The sequence below is a fragment of the Prunus persica genome, chromosome G6 (assembly GCF_000346465.2).
Source record: "Prunus persica cultivar Lovell chromosome G6, Prunus_persica_NCBIv2, whole genome shotgun sequence".
Lineage (NCBI taxonomy): Eukaryota > Viridiplantae > Streptophyta > Magnoliopsida > Rosales > Rosaceae > Prunus > Prunus persica.
In genome coordinates, this window is record NC_034014.1 from 2,879,218 (window position 1) to 2,896,132 (window position 16,915).

Below are 16,915 nucleotides of genomic sequence, written 5' to 3' on the forward strand. Positions count from 1 at the left end.
GAAAATAACATTGGAAAAGATAGGGGTTAAAAGTTTTGAGGGGAGATTGGGGATTTAGGGATTGTTTTATTTTTCGAAAATATCTTCATTCCAAAACGGAGGGGGGAGAAAACTCCAATACAAGCAAGCGTAATAAAGGGCCAGATAGCCAACACCCACATGCCACCTTGGTGAAACAGGCTACACTTAGAAACAAAAAACAACTCAAAGAGACTAACAAAAGCTTGGAGGATCTGGGGGGCGGAGCTACAGCCAGGCCTGCCATGGCCCTGGCCCCCCCACTTAATTATTAATCTCTTGTAATATATTATAAAATATATGATATAGTAATACAATTACTGCAATTAGATTAGTGATGGCCCTCCCAGTTGAAGATGAAAAACCTAGTAGAAGTGATTTTGAAATTTTGGCCCCTGCATACTAAGAATCCTAGAGAAAAGAATTGGGGTTTTGGAATGGCTGGGATCTAGTGGGAGGGGTTTTGGAGTGGCTTTGATTGTAATTTTTTTTTTAAAGACGTCATTTTGCACAAGTTGTTTTAAAAATTAAAAAAAAAACAAAGCGTACTGCACTTCTTCTTCTTACTTGCGCAACTCCCTTCATTGAGACCAACCATACCCCATTGTGGGTTCGTCCCTGTATACACGTACGTGGGTATTTTTTTTTGTGAAACAGAGAATTCTTTTCACAGTTCCGATCTCTTGGACCACAGTACTTCAAGATATTGTGGTCACCCACCGTTGAATATTAATTCAATGGTTTAAAAAAGTTTCTTAAAAGGAGTGCAAGAGTGAGTGAATTGTTGAATTTACATCAAACAGTGAGTGACCACAAATCTCTTGGACCCCTGTAGTCCAAGAGATCGGGACTGTCCTTTTCAATATTGATGTGGCCTCTCTGCTTTCAAATTACAACACCATCAGACCGATTCCCTAAATGCCTTTCTCTCTTTTTTAAAAATTAGAGTAAAAATGGTATTTTAGTCATTTGGACGGAAATTTTAACATCACATGTGTAGATGTGACTTGATTTAACAGAAATTTTTAACTGAATTAGATGCAGGTGGTAATTCTCAACACTTTACATAATTTAGATCTTTACAAGTAAAATTTAAAATTTCATGTGGTAATCTTACATGTGCGTAAAAGTTCAGATGATATTTATGCAAATTTCCTTTTTTTAAACCTCAAAACCAAAGTTTAAACTGATTTGTAAAATTTAAACGACCTGTCGCATTTTTCCCTCGAGACGATTCAGTCGGATAAACAGCAAAGACGTGAGGACTGAGGAGGACATTGGACCGGCATGTCGTTGGAAAAATTGAACGCCGGACATTCGATATTGTGTTGTCGTCTCCGTAACTCTCTGAGCCTCTGCTCTTCTCCCTCCCAAATTCCCAACCCAGTTTCCATTTTCAGCCAATTCCGAAGGTTCTTCGACGAAATTAATTAGTTAATACTAAATTAAATTAAGAGAGAGATATGGAAGCGGTGGCGGAAGGGCTGTGGGGACTGGCGGACTACCAGGAGCAGAGAGGCGAGATCGGGAAGGCGGTGAAGTGCTTGGAAGCCATATGCCAGAGCGACGTGTCGTTTTTCCCCATCGTCGAAGTCAAGACTCGTCTTCGCATCGCCACTCTGCTCCTCAAGCACTCGCACAACGTCAACCACGCCAAGTCTCACCTGGAGCGCGCTCAGCTGCTCCTCAAATCCATCCCTTCCTGCTTCGACTTGAAGTGCAGAGCCTACAGTCTCCTCAGCCAGTGCTACCACCTCGTCGGCGCCATCCCTCCTCAGAAGCAGGTCCTCCACAAAGCCCTCGAGCTCTCTGTTTCTGCTGGCCACGAGTATGTAGTAGCTGTATTTTTGTACAATTTTCCTGCAATTTATGCTTAATGTTCATTTCTTCTTGTTGTTGCTGTTGTTCGAGTTTTTTCAGCTTCAAATCTCATGTTGCCATTGTGATTTTCGTTGTTTTTGTTGAAGAATTACAGTCAAGTTATGGTCTTGCAACTTCAATTCTCAGCTTGCCAATGCTCTGATCATTGAAGGAGACTACCGGAGTTCCATCTCCGCCTTGGAGGCCGGTTTTGCTTGCGCAACTGAAATCTGTTATCCTGAGTTACAGGTAGTTAACTTACCTGGATTTGGCAAAATAACATAACTCGTTGGCTCATTTCGTAGCTTAATTTACTCGTTTTGTTTTAGATGTTCTTCGCAACTTGTATGCTACATGTGCATTTAATGCAATGGGATGATGAGAATACTGTTCAGCTAGCTGTTACCAAATGCGATGAGGTCTGGGAGTCATTAGACCCACAGAAAGTATGTATGCTTCTTCATTAGTTTTCAACATTGATTCTTCTAAGTTTTAGTTTTCAGCGATACTATTTTTTTTTGTTTTGTTTTACTTTTACCCTGTTCTTGCTTTCTCCCATATAGAGACAACAATGCCTTGGTTTACTCTTCTATAATGAACTGCTGCACATATTTTATCGACTCCGGATCTGTGACTACAAGAATGCTACACCTCATGTGGAAAGATTGGATGCTGCTATGAAGGCTGATTTGCAGCAAATGCAGCATGTACAGCAGCTGGCAAGGGAACTTGATGCCGTAAATCAGAGTCTCTCCCGGTCTGATCTGCATCACAGGGAGAGGTCAGCCTTGTCTGAAAAACAAGCTCGGCTTCAACACCAGCTGTCTAGTCTTTCTACATGGAGTTCAACTGCCAAGGGATCTCTGGAACCAGCTTATTTTGGAAATATGAAACGAACGTACGGAGATAAGCTTGAGCTAGCACCACCTCCTATTGATGGGGAATGGCTACCAAAAAGTGCGGTCTATGCTCTTGTTGATCTGATGATGGTTGCGTCGGGTCGTCCAAAAGGAAATTTTAAGGAGTGTGCAAAGCGAATTCAATCTGGAATGCTTACCATCCAAGGTTGATTTTCATTCTGAATTTTTCCTTTTTGGCCGGAGTGGGGGTGATTAAGTTGTGTCATGTCATGCTATGGGTCTATCCTGAATTGTTATGGTTTTTAATCTCTTTGTTTCTTTTCAGAGGAGCTTGTGAAGCTTGGAATAACTGATGGTGTGAGAGGTGAGTTCAATTTTTGAGATGCCTATAATAACATGGTTTCACTGGCTTTATTGTTGGCTGTACCGTTATTAATGCAACCTTTCTTTAAAAAAATTTCGAGCAGAAGTGAATTTGCAGCACTCCGCGATCTGGATGGCTGGAGTGTATTTAATGCTACTTATGCAGTTCCTTGAAAACAAAGTGGCAATGGAGTTGACACGATCTGAATTTGTAGAAGCACAAGAGGTAGGTGGCATGTCTCAGTATGGTTCCTTTCTAGGTTCTTGTATAATGATATATATATATATATATATCAGATCTGTTAAAGATGGCAGTCTTATATGCCCTGTGGTAGGCATAATTAAGTTTATTATTAACTCAAGTTGACTACATGTAATGAGTATGGTCAAATCAATATACTTGTGTGTTGCAGGCATTGGTACAGATGAAAAATTGGTTTATGCGCTTCCCAACAATTTTACAGACATGTGAGAGCATCATTGAAATGCTGAGAGGGCAGTATGCTCATTCTGTTGGCTGTTATAATGAGGCAGCTTTCCATTACATTGAAGCTGCAAAGGTAAACTTTTCTTGAATTGCATAATCCATTTAGAAGAGATGCTATATGAGCCAAAAAAATTGAAGGTTCATGATGAGGGAGCAATGTGCTAATTAATTTGTGTACACCACCTTGTATATGAGATTTTATTCTGTTTAGCAAATGGTAAAATAAAAAAGAAGGCATATGGATATAATTTCCCATGGCATCTAAACTAAGTGTTACTTTTTTTTAATAAGCAGCTCACAGAGAGCAAATCCATGCAAGCTATTTACCAAATTTATGCAGCTGTCTCCTACATCTGCATTGGGGATTCTGAATCATCTACACAGGTAAAGGTTTCCTGTAATTACAATTATGTTGAGTTTGTAATTTAGTGTTTGATTGCACACGTACTTTTATTTGTTTTTCCATTGGATTATTTCCCATCACTGAATAGAAGTTTGGATGCAGGCACTTGACTTGATTGGACCAGTTTACAGAATGATGGACTCATTTGTTGGAGTTAGAGAGAAAACCACTGCCCTTTTTGCCTATGGTCTTTTATTGATGAAGCAACAAGATCTACAGGAAGCAAGGTAGATGCTCAAGTCCCTTATCATCTGCTGCGTTGGTAGTATATATTTATGATTGTTGTTTCGAAGTCAAAGAAATTTTGGCATTGGACTGCGGTATGGAGATAAATTTATCTGTTGTGTTTTCTTAGTCATTTAGAACGAGTCCATTTCAATTTTCTTTCCTTTTTAATAATGGATAATGTTTGTGAGTGACGTATCAAATTTTTCTCAATCTCTGTACATAGAGAATTAATTTACTCCTTGAAATGCCATGGATGAAAAGCGAACTAACTCTCCTTATAACATGACCTTTGAAAATCCTTCAAGTTGTTAAGTGATTAATTTTGGCTGCCTTCTTGTACTTTCACCTTTGTTTGCCCTACATATTCATCCATCTGCACAAAGACAAGAGCACAAACTAATAAGATTGATACTGAGGTATCCAGGCTCTGCTTCTTCATTAATTTTGTTCCAGTCTTGGAGGTATGCTGGGAAGAACCTGTAACTAAACTTATACCTGATCATGTCAGCTGATATAGTACCAGCATATTTCCCATTATGAATTCTCTCTCTCTCTCTCTCTCTCTCTCTCTCTCTCTCTCTCTCTCTCTCCTCCTCCTAATATCTCAGTTTGGTGCAGAAATCGACTCGCCAAAGGTTTGCAATTGACACATACTCATTTGGGGAACCTTCAGCTTGTTTCCCAGTATTTGACAATCCTTGGGAGTTTGGCACTAGCTCTTCATGACCCTGGACAGGCCAGAGAGATCTTGAGATCATCCTTAACATTGGCAAAGAAGCTTTCTGATATCCCAGCACAGATATGGGTGCTCTCTGTTATGACAGGTATATATATTTACATTCCTTTTGGATTCTGCTCAGTATCTAGAACTGGCAATCTGGTTTCTCTGTAAGTGGAACAGAGAGCCCTACTACACTGTTGGTTGTGACATGCACTAACCGGGACTGATAAAATCTATGCTTCTTTTGGACTTGCACTGTTATAGGATGTTTTCTAATGTTTAAACTTTTCACTTCTTGATACTTGTACATATTATAAAACATGGCAGTCCCATGACCGCATTCTGCATTTATGTTTACCTGAGTTTAGGAACAAATTTTGTTGGAATCGCCAAAAATTATATATAAAAAATTTACATTTCAAGTATCATTTTAGGTCATCCCTCTGCATGTTAGTAAAGTATGTTGGATTTCATCATTTAACTGACTCGATTGAGTTGATTTTAACTGGAATCTTCATTCCATTGGAGTTAGTCTGCTGATATATGCTATGTTTCTGGTAGCTTTGTATAAAGAGTTGGGCGAAAGGGGACATGAATTGGAGAATCTTGAGTTTCAGAAGAGAAGGGAGGATGATCTGCAAAAGAGACTTGTAGATGCACATTCATCCATTCACCATATTGAACTAGTGAGGGCAACACATCTCTTTGTTTTAGCCTTGTGATAAAATATAATAAAATAAAGTAAATTGCTTGACACACCTAAACAATGATAAGTCTTTTGATATAAGGCACTCACTGATTATTTTTCTTGTACATGTAACTTGCAGATTGACAAAGTAAAGGTTGAAGTCCAGCAATTTCATGAGTTCGACATCAATCGTGCAACCATGGGCCCATCCATGAGCGCCAATCTTGACATACCAGAATCAGTTGGTCTGTCTGCCCAGTTACCCGCCCCTTCATCATCAAGGCTAGTAGATTTAGACATGGGAAGACGTGGGAAGAGGAAAGTTTAGATTCTGACTTGTAGTGTTCCACATCCTCTGTATTTCCCCTTTTAGGACAAATGAGAGACTATAGCTTAGAGGAAAAAGGAGACTTGTACAGTGTACTATGAAGTAGGTTAACTCCAGCAAGAAAGGGTATCTTTAGCATTGGTACGAGGGATGTTGTCTATTTTTTTGAATATAATTTATCAAGCAATCTTTACCATATTTACATGCCATAGTGAAATGCAACACAGATGCTTGTTTGGTTCTGGATATATTGGTCATATGTCATGCAATTGATTTGATTACATGGTCAAAATTGTCAGTAGGATGAAAGTGGATAGATTGCAATTTTTAGATGAAACTATTATGTACTTCGACATGTGATCAGGAAAACAATGGTGATAGTGAAAACTGTAGAGTATTTCTTGCGCCATGGATTTGCTTCCACAGTGAAATAAAGCTCAAATGTCTTCAAATTAAGGATGAGAGTAACTTGAACTCATCTGCTGTGTCTTTGCTACTGTTCTCATCCCTCATTAGCAGTTAATCCTGAAATTTCTTCGAGTGGTTTCCATACAAATTTCCTCCTGCAAATACATTGGTTTTCCAACATTATTGTAAGTATGATCTCTGCTATACAAATGTGGGCATGAAGAAACAGGATTTAAAGTTTCTTGGCTACTTGAAAATGCAGGAAAAGAAAAAGACATTTGAAAATACCAGTTTCCGCATTCGGCAATGACCCTGACCTTGGGCCGGAGTGTGGGAAGCAGAGCAAGAAACTGCAGCTCTGCCTTTGACAGAACCTGTGCACAAAAGTACATGGGGCAACATTGGTTTGATTTAAATTCCTATTTTGCTTCCTCCTTGATCGTACAGGTCTCAAAGAATAAATAAATTTAAGTGTACAGTTTACTTCAGCACCTTGGCTTCAATAATCCAGACCACAAGGCCTTTGGCCTTTGGAGGCAGGGCGGCAAGCCTGTAATCAACCTCTGGTGGAAAGTACCACCTTGATATGGGCTGCTTCCCTAGATGAGGCTACTTTCCAACAATACATTAGAGTCAGAAGAATACAACAAACAACAAAATGGAAAATGTCCTCTACAATTTTGGGTGTAGATCGACAACACGATAACATAACATGTCAGATATCTCAACTCACCGGGCAAACAGGATGGACCTTGGTGAGGGTGGTCTCAGGATCACCGAGGCCTCGGGCACTAAGGTCCAGGAAATAGTAACCTTGGTATCTCAGGCGGTTAAGATAGCGGCCCTCGTAGCCTCCCTCATGGGGAGAGTAGACAGCCAGGGCCTTGTGCTCCTCCACGTCCGAAAGCCAACGGCCGAGATCAAATTTCACCAAGTCTCCTCCTATGAAGTCCTCTATACTTCTCCCACTGCACCTTATCATCCCAACACGTTTGGATGCTTTACCATGTCTTCCACTCAAACCCATCATAAGCATCATGTTTCTGTTTCCCTTGAGCTCATTGTTTATGGTGCAGCTGTTTCTTGGTGGTAGCTGCTTGTGCTGGAGATTGGCCGAGACTGGTAGAATTGTTCCATGCTTGAAGCAGTTTGCAGCTGCCATTCTGTTTGGTGGCTTTTATGTTGCAGGTTTCTTTCTAACTTGGAAGAAAGATAGTGATGGTGGGAGATCATGCCATTAGCGGGAACGAAATGGGAAATTAGATAAAGGCTGTGAAAAAGCAAATGCCAATACAAAATATGCTGGGAGTTGTATGGTGGACAAACAAGATAAGAAATCTGAAAACTCTTTCTCCAACTAAAATGTATGGTGCTTTTATTTGGGGAAAACAACAAAGTTCATAACACATCTTAATAACTATAGCCTTGTTTTGATACCTTTTTTTTAAAAAAAAAAATTAAAAAGTTTCTTAGTTTTAAAAACAAAATGAAAACTTTTCAAATGTATTTTGGAAATATGATGTGGTGTAGTGAGTAAAATTTTCATTTTCAAAGTAAAATATGTATATAGAGAATAAGAAAAATACTAAGCACAATCGTTCATATGCGCTACATACAGGAAAAATTAGTTAATGTAAACAGATAATTTTATGAATCTCATATATCCATTTTATTGACGCTTTTAAAATTCCTATACACCCTTGATTCATTGAATAAGGTCAACTATTTGAAAAGCAATTGAAATGTGTTGAACAAGAAATTTGAGGGCAAATAAATTGAACATATATAACATAATGAATTGTAACACGAAGGTGGTTTGTACCCCAAAACTTGAACCCTCCCAACTAAACTTCAAGCGAGCAAGGCAACTGCTAGTACTATACTCTCTGTTCTGAAATTATGAAATAATATTTAACACAGATCGACTCTTCTCCCTTTTCCCTTGCCTCTGTCCTCATACATCCTTCCCTCCTTGTATAAAACCCACACAATTTGAAGTTGCTGAATTAGGGTTTTCGGTCTTCGTATGAACTAGTTCATTGGGTCGAAGAAGAAGAAGAAGAAAGAAGAATGCTGGGTCCTACCGCATCGAAGTGGTACAGAGCCAGCGGGCTTCTCTTCCAACTTAGACCCCATCGCAGCTTCAAAGCAAATACCTTTAGCACCAGAACCGCCTTCCATGGAAACCCAATTCTCCTTCCAAAAACTTTGACTTCGATCAGCGTCCGTACAACATCAAGACTCCCTTTCCATGTCAACGCTTTCCTCTCCGATGCCTCATCAGCTCCTTCCCCGCCAGATGGCCGCTCGTGGTTCTCTACATCGCCGGACCTGAGAAATCCAACTCCTCCAGTTTCTAAGGGAACTTCCGTCGAACAGATTACGAACGTTAAGATCTTCCGAACTCTCGCAAGTTACTTGTGGATGAAAGATAACTATGAATTCCGTATCAGGGTCATTGCTGCCTTGGGCTTCTTGGTTGGGGCTAAGGTTCTCAATGTTCAAGTGCCTTTCCTCTTCAAGCTTGCTGTGGATTGGTTGAGCTCAGCTACTGGCAATGCTGCCGCACTTGCTTCTTTCACTGCCGCCAATTCAACCCAGTTGGCTCTTTTTGCAACTCCTGTTTCGGTTTTAATTGGATATGGGATTGCACGCACGGGTGCTTCTGCTTTCAACGGTACTACGCATGAAGTAATTGCTTGCTCATACCATTCCTTTGGATATTCATGCTTCAATACCATGTTCATGTATTGAAATTCGGAACTGGGTTCTTGCCCATTTCTAAAGTTCTTCAAAATTGTATTGTGCAGAATTACGGACTGCTGTGTTTTCTAAAGTAGCACTGCGAACAATTCGATCAGTGTCTAGGAAGGTATGAGTGTGGCACTCCCAAAATGTCTTTTATCGAATATCCAAGCCGCATAAAACCTTAACCATGTTCTAAGTCATATTGCAAATTCTTCTTGGTTTCATATTGAACATTCTTGTTAATCTCTAAGAAAAAAAGATGCCTTATATCCTAAAATCTTCTTTGTGACATATGCAATTTAAACTTTTGCAGGTCTTCTCTCATTTGCATGACCTTGATCTTCGGTATCATCTTAGGTATTCATATATATTCCTTTCCATGTTTGTTCAGAATGTATTTATTAGTTGCAGACGGGCCAGTATGTTGTGGCTTCTTAACATGCTCGAATTCATGATTTTGTTGTCATTTGGGGAGATACTAGTTTATAATAAAAGCCTTTTCAATATAGTTGATTTTGAGCTATTAGTTGCACTCTAACATTTGCATTATCATGTGGCGAATGTAATTTCAGTCGAGAAACCGGCGCACTGAATAGGATAATTGACCGTGGTAGCCGTGCAATAAATTTTATTCTATCGTCTATGGTGTTCAATGTTGTGCCCACCATCTTAGAGGTATGGATATGTACCTTAGATTATTGTTGAGCTATTTTGATGTGTGTAAAGACACTGGCTGGACTTAGTAATGTAGTGCGAAGCGAGGTCGAGGGTTCCATCTTGCTTTTGCTTCTTGTTAAACAGATTTGACATGTGCCTTTCCAGATATCTATGGTTTCAGGTATACTGGCTTACAAATTTGGAGCACCTTTTGCATGGATCACTTCACTATCAGTTGCTGCATATGTGGCATTTACATTGACTGTCACACAGGTATCGTGTCTCTTGCCAGTTCTTTGTTTATAGTTTCTTAGGAATGAATTGTTAAAAAAAATTAAAATAAATAAAGGTGCCTGACTGATACTAGTTAATCTGAACCATTTCTATTTTTTATAGCTATATTACCGTTTATTAAGCTGCTGATAGTTTTTGTGTTGCGAATTTTGAATTAATGATTTCCTTGTCTTAACAGTGGAGGACTAAGTTTAGGAAGGCCATGAATAAGGCTGATAATGATGCTAGTACAAGGGCAATTGATTCACTTATTAATTACGAGGTAAGGTGATGTACTCTGTATATCTTCTACTCGCTTTATGCAAAATTTGATGCCTTCCATCTCCATTATTCAAATTATTTTTCTCTCGTTTCATCATCTGATTCTGTTTTATTTATACAGACTGTAAAATATTTCAATAACGAAGCTTATGAAGCCAGTAAATATGATGAGTACTTAAAGAGTAAGTTGTTTTGGTCTTATCACAGTTTCTAGTTTGTTAATCCTGAACTAATACATTGTTCTGGAAACTAATATGAATTAAACTCACCAGTTCGTAATACACAAACTTGTAAAAGCTTCTATTATCTTGCTGATAAATTATAAGCCATGAATTGTCATGCCACATTTGGTGCTTGCATGTGCATACTCTGTAGTGCTGAAACGTGTATTTCTGGGACATTTGGATCAAGACCAATTCCCAATTTAGGTTGGGTTGTGTTTCAGATGATTTTACATGTGCATATGTATGTATCTATCATATAACATCCGCGCCAATGCATGTTCGGGTCATTCAGGTCAAATGCACGTTCGGGTCATTCGGGTCAAATGGATACAACATGTATTTGTGTGTGTTGAGAGAGAGGAAGGAGAGGTCAGACCTTCATATCATACAAAATGTTCATTGTGGGGCTTTACTCTGTGTCTTCCAGTGAAATTGTTCAAGACTATGAATTAACTTCAATTATTTTGAAGTTAAAAAAAATTGTTATTGTGTTCTTTGCTTAATAATTTAGAATGGCTTTTCTTGCCATATGTGGTCAAAGATATAGGTGATAATTACTTTAGTTTTTTTTCATTGTTTTGAAAATTAATGATCATTGGGCACACACACAAAAAGGGTCTTATACTTCAGCTAGAGGAGTGACTAGTTGGTTCACCGAACAAGAACTGAATTTGACTTGTGCACAAGCTATTTTGAAACTTTTCATTCTAATTTTTTAAAATTACTTTACTTTTTTTATTTATCATAGTATGATTGAAAACATTATTTTCAATTGTATAAATATGTATTTATATGCAATGATACTAGAGACAACAACTGATGTGGCAACTTCTTATTTACAGTGAATAATTAAGTTCCAAGGTGGACCCAGATAGAAAACAAATGAAACACTGCTACATCAGTTAGTGTTCAAAAGTTGGTGTCTTTGGTATCAGTCAGCCTTAATTCTCCCTTCTGTTTCATGCATTTATGAGTTTGCATGGTAACCTTGGGTGGCCTTCCACCAAGCCAACTTTTATTTTACTTTATTGAATGTCCTGTGTGTGGTAGTTCTTCGTATGGTATTGGACTTGTTTGTTTCTCCTTGAAATATTTTTTTGTTAGTTTGACATTGATAATTGTGGTTTTTACATCAGAAGGTTATTTTCATTGTTTCTTAATGGTGCTTCTGTTGCTTGTGGTTGTTCTATCTTTTAGGGTACGAAGATGCTGCCTTAAAAACACAACGCAGTCTTGCTTTTCTGAACTTCGGCCAAAATATTATATTTAGCACGGCTCTATCAACTGCTATGGTGCTGTGTTCAAATGGTATTATGAGTGGCAATATGACAGTTGGTGATTTGGTAATTTGCCTTGGGATTCTCATGTTTTGAAGGTTTTTTTTTTAATCCTGTTTGCAAAGTGATTCACTGATAGTCATACAAATCATGGTTGAACCCAATATACAGGTCATGGTGAATGGGCTTCTATTCCAGCTATCGCTTCCACTCAATTTCCTTGGTAGTGTTTATCGTGAGACTATACAGAGTCTTGTCGACATGAAATCTCTGTTTCAGTTACTGGAGGTAAATTTAGGAACTTGCAATCTGGTTTTCAGTGATGTGTGTGTCTTGTTATATTTATTTTCAAATTACACTGACCTCTTTTACATGGCTTGAATCAAGGGACTAATATTGGACCACGCAATAATTCTATTCACTTTTTCACTGTCACAAAATCTATGCTCTTTTGTTGTAATGGACAAAATCTATTATATTTTTATTTTTTAACCTCTTTAATGAAGAAACAAGGACATACGCACTCTACTCTTAATTGATTTACATTTTGGTTTGTATTTATAAAACTTTTAAGGTTGATATAGTTTTGTCATGCAAGCTATTTTGATAGTGGTTTTTGGTAATACATTGTTGAATTGGCCTTTTCTTTATCTGCTTTTACTTTATTTGTTGTTATTTATTGTAGGAAAGGGCAGAAATTGGTGACAAAGATGATGCAAAGCGTCTGAAGTTAAGTGGGGGGAGCATTCAATATGACAACGTGCATTTCAGGTGGTTGATGCTTCTCTTGCTGTCCTTATAGTGTCAATGGAGCTTTTCAAGACCATTGATTTTTTATATAAAAAGCTCTTAATTTTCTGAAATCAAATGCTATTTTGTGTCAATAGCATGGGAGAGGCTGAGAGTCAGAAGACTTGTTTCTTTTGCCATTTAGGGTCTTTAAGAAAAAAACCTCGCCTAAGAAGAAGACTTAAATTTGGCGGGCCAAGGTGAAGGCTTTGCTTGCCTCCCCTTCTGAGGCGGCCTTCCTCTCTCTGGCTGTTCTATCATTAATATATCATCTAGTACTTTTAGTCTGTAGCTAGCATGATGTTAAAAAACGTTTTTTTGGACTACAGCTGTGATCCATATGTGACAAATTTAAATTAACATTTATCAAATGTGATATTATTGTTACTGTGTAATTTATGTAATCCATTTCTGATGCACTACATCTGTTTTCTATTTGTACAGTTATCTGACAGAAAGAAAGATTCTTGATGGGATATCATTTGTTGTACCTGCTGGGAAGAGTGTGGCTATTGTTGGAACCAGCGGAAGTGGTAAGGCTTGTCAGGATTTCCTCTTTGTGTCTTGGCGTCTTCCCTTGATTCAAAATTCCTTTCCTCTTTAAATTCATTTATTGTTTGACGTGAAATACCAGATATTAATGTTTTTTGGGTGCTGTTGTGGAGACATGGTTCTACCACAGTTCTGGTGTTTTTGCTTAATGTTAGTCTGGAAGTGATTAGGATAAGCAAGTGATGCCCATGCATATCTAATTGTTTTTATTTTTTGTATTAATTATTATTAGTATTGCATGATGCAGCATATATCTGTTCTTTATTCAATATTCTTGGATCATCATGAATATATTGAACTGGCATCTGTTTGCAGGCAAGTCAACCATTCTCAGATTGCTCTTCAGGTTTTTTGACACCCATTCTGGAAGTGTAAGACAACTGATCCTGTATTTTGTAATTATCTATTGGTACAATATTGGCTTAATTTATAAAGCATGTAGCTTTCTTAGCGTTGGAGTCTAATCTTGATGGTTCTAGTCGTGAGTGGTAATCACTTGACAGGTTTTGCCTTGCTTATTGCATCATTGCTGAAAATCTTTGTGCTGGTTGCAATTTCTAATCAGTTAGACAAACTTTATGATGGTGAAATATAATAGGTGACTTTCTGTCGATCTACTCATCAGCTTAAAACATGTCTGAAGTTAATATAAATTTTAATCTGCAATATTCGCTGAAAAATAATGATCCACATAACTAAATAAAAATTTGTATTTGAATTATGAGCATATTAGAGATACCAAGGAACGGTTAAATTAAAAGGTTTAAACCAAAAGAAAAGAGGTTAAGGACCTAATTGGGTAGATTAAAGAGGGCAAGCGAGTTGATGTTGAGAAGAGAAAGTTGTCATGTCCCATTCAACCTCCTCTAGGATGCAATTTCATAATGTGGGCATAATAATTAGTTTGTTAACTCCAATTTTCTTGTTTTTCTTAATATAGATGGTCAAGATATTCGGCACCACCACCACCAGGAACAATTTAATAAAAACCCGTAGCTTACCATTATATTATGTTTGTAGTTCACAATTCACATGGACATTCTTCCTATTGAAGATCATAATTTTTGTCATTCACAGATAAAAATAGATGGTCAAGATATTCGGGATCTGACACTTGAGAGTGTACGGAAGTCTATTGGCGTTGTGCCCCAAGATACAGTAAGTTTAAATAAGTAAATTTTGTTTTGTTTCTCGTTTTAGTTGGTGCTACTGCAAACTGAGAGGTTGCTTTTTGGGATCTTGTTGGTCGTAAATAGTAACATCCTGATAAGGAAATAACTTGTGCTTCATTGGCAGGTACTTTTCAATGACACAATATTTCATAACATTCATTATGGTCGTCTTTCAGCAACAAAAGAAGAGGTATGCGATAGACTAGTATTGCGCACTGTTGACTCTACTTTGCTATTTTCTTGGCCTAATGGTTATTCTGTTTAGGTGTATGATGCCGCTCGTCGTGCAGCAATACATGACACTATCATGAAATTCCCTGACAGGTATTCTACTGTTGTGGGGGAACGAGGGCTCAAGGTGAGAAGACTGAATATGCTATTTACTATGTAATTTGTTTGCTTTAATAGTGGGCTAAACATCCCTCTTTAAGAGCTAGGCTGGGTTGGGGTACTGCATGTATTAAATTTTTGCGGAGTTGCACATTTACCTCCTGCAAAGTCAGTTCTTTGTACTGTCTTTTTAAAATTATTTGTCATGATCAACCGTGTAACATGCTGACCGAAGAAAAAGGGGAAAAAAGGAATTGCAACTGTTTGTTAATTTTCTTCGGTGGACTTTTGAATTCTGAAAAGTATGATGATAATTCTGTGCAGTTAAGTGGTGGTGAGAAACAGCGTGTGGCACTGGCTCGTGCATTCTTGAAAGCACCTCCAATTCTGTAACCGTTCTAATCTTTCCTCCATCATTTTTCTTCTATTTGTTCATGCTGTCTGCGATTTTGTATCCGTGGATAATTTCAAAGTTATCCTTGACTTGCTAATGAATTAAATCTTTTAGGAGAAAGTAGGCCACAGCAATCTAATATATCCTAAGCATTTTATGATTATTATTTTTTATTTGACACCCACAGGTTATGTGATGAAGCTACAAGTGCACTAGATAGCACCACGGAAGCGGAAATATTAAATGCATTGAAGTCCTTGGCAACTAATCGAACTTCAATTTTCATTGCCCATAGACTAACCACTGCAATGCAGTGTGATGAGGTAACATTCTTCCACCTCTGTGTTTCTTCTCCTTCATTTTTTTAATGTTTTTCTATGTCAACTTACCACCTCTGTTTTTGACCTGAACATCTATTGCTTTCTAATTCATTCTTTGGCTCAGTTTATGCACAAAGAGTGTTGTATGAGTTGCTATTTGGTGAAATTAACAAACTCTCTTCTAACAAATACATACCTTTTCATTCGTAGAAACCAAATGCATTGGGAGAGCAATTTCTGCCATCTATTGAACTCTGAGTTATTAAATGTCTTGTAGTATTGACTAACCCTTATCAAAGCCTTTGATGTTCTACCCATATCCTACTATTCCTTTATCTTTTCCTATTCCTTTTATTATGTTGCAATATTTTACTCTGTGTGTATTGCCAAATCAATTCTCAGATAATAGTTCTGGAGAACGGGAAAGTGGTTGAGCAGGGGCCCCATGATGTTCTCCTGTCTAAGGCGGGGAGATATGCACAGCTCTGGGGACAGCAAAATAACACAATTGATGTGCTTGATTCCAGCGTCAAATTGGGGGCATGAATGTTGTTCCCATTCCTCCATCACTCTCTCCCTCCAGAAATAAGAAAGAGTGGCTTAAGAAGTTGCTTTTCTGTCTGCCTTCCAGTATTCTATTAGCCACCTTGGATATTGAATTATAGGTATATCAATGCACTTTGGAGTAAGCAATGTGCTCAGGTGCGCTTGAAAGATTGATAAATGGCATGTGTTTTTCGCCATAAGATCCTTGTATGATCCTCACTTGACTATTCTCAGTTCCCTTTCATATGTCTTTAAGTTCCAAGGACGTGCTTCTGTGATGAGGTAGGTACTGGTTGATTACTCAAACAAGAATGTGATGCTTGTAGGCCAGTTTGGTACTGGCTGTACCTTCTGATAAATTATACAGAAGCCACCTTAGCTTTGAGAAGCATGCTCTGTGTTACTGGGGCAGCCTACAAACAGCGGAAGGAATTGTGTAAAGTAGCTTACTGATAGCGGAAGCAGCTTCTTAACTATCTGCTGCTGCTTAGGATTGAATGCAATTCTTCCCTTTTATGCATCAATTTAGGAAGGATTGAAGAAACTTTTTTGTTCTCTGTTTTAGTCAAGCAGGACAACATCTTCTCAATTGTATCACTTATGCACTCTTTGTATCCAATGCAATTGGTTTTGTGCTTTCAGTTCCATTTATTCATGCACAATTTGTAAATCAGAGTGTAAGTTTTGGTAATTTATGTTTATAGATGTATCTTCTACCTTTTTGCGCAAATTGTGCCAAGCATTGTGTGTATTTATTGTTCTTTATTGTGGTTATCGAGTAGAATGTAATTTAGCTTACATGTACTTTTATCGTATCGAAAACGACATTGCCATGCATTAGCATCGTGCCAAATCTGGCGTAACAAATGCATGTTGAACAAGTTAGGAAGTTACTGGCACTTATAAATGGAGAATTTGATCACCGTACAGTTGTCACAATGCTCGTTGCATGTAACGCTAACTCGAGCACCTAACCCGATCACCGAC

At 38.0% G+C, this 16,915-nt stretch overlaps 3 protein-coding genes across 3 annotated transcripts; 2 read left to right on the forward strand and 1 right to left on the reverse strand.

Annotated features, from left to right (window-relative positions):
- Window positions 1,213–6,160, forward strand: LOC18772833. The gene is made up of 12 exons (XM_020566455.1): window positions 1,213–1,846; window positions 1,986–2,127; window positions 2,208–2,324; window positions 2,442–2,943; window positions 3,064–3,102; window positions 3,206–3,327; window positions 3,515–3,661; window positions 3,883–3,972; window positions 4,094–4,218; window positions 4,838–5,043; window positions 5,502–5,626; window positions 5,768–6,160. The coding sequence occupies exons 1-12, from the start codon at window positions 1,482–1,484 to the stop codon at window positions 5,954–5,956; spliced, it is 2,169 nt and encodes a 722-aa protein (XP_020422044.1). The 5' UTR covers window positions 1,213–1,481; the 3' UTR covers window positions 5,957–6,160.
- LOC18775630 (NAD(P)H-quinone oxidoreductase subunit N, chloroplastic) lies at window positions 6,259–7,721 on the reverse strand. Its single transcript, XM_020566456.1, has 4 exons — window positions 7,098–7,721; window positions 6,857–6,973; window positions 6,653–6,738; window positions 6,259–6,519 (listed from the first exon to the last, which is right to left on the reverse strand). The coding sequence occupies exons 1-4, from the start codon at window positions 7,524–7,526 to the stop codon at window positions 6,459–6,461; spliced, it is 693 nt and encodes a 230-aa protein (XP_020422045.1). The 5' UTR covers window positions 7,527–7,721; the 3' UTR covers window positions 6,259–6,458.
- Window positions 8,100–16,667, forward strand: LOC18775631 (ABC transporter B family member 25, mitochondrial). Its single transcript, XM_007208692.2, has 18 exons — window positions 8,100–9,041; window positions 9,175–9,236; window positions 9,426–9,469; window positions 9,685–9,787; window positions 9,935–10,042; window positions 10,242–10,325; window positions 10,446–10,506; window positions 11,746–11,891; window positions 11,997–12,113; window positions 12,511–12,596; window positions 13,059–13,147; window positions 13,482–13,537; window positions 14,244–14,324; window positions 14,463–14,528; window positions 14,604–14,696; window positions 14,993–15,057; window positions 15,250–15,385; window positions 15,785–16,667. The coding sequence occupies exons 1-18, from the start codon at window positions 8,435–8,437 to the stop codon at window positions 15,926–15,928; spliced, it is 2,148 nt and encodes a 715-aa protein (XP_007208754.2). The 5' UTR covers window positions 8,100–8,434; the 3' UTR covers window positions 15,929–16,667.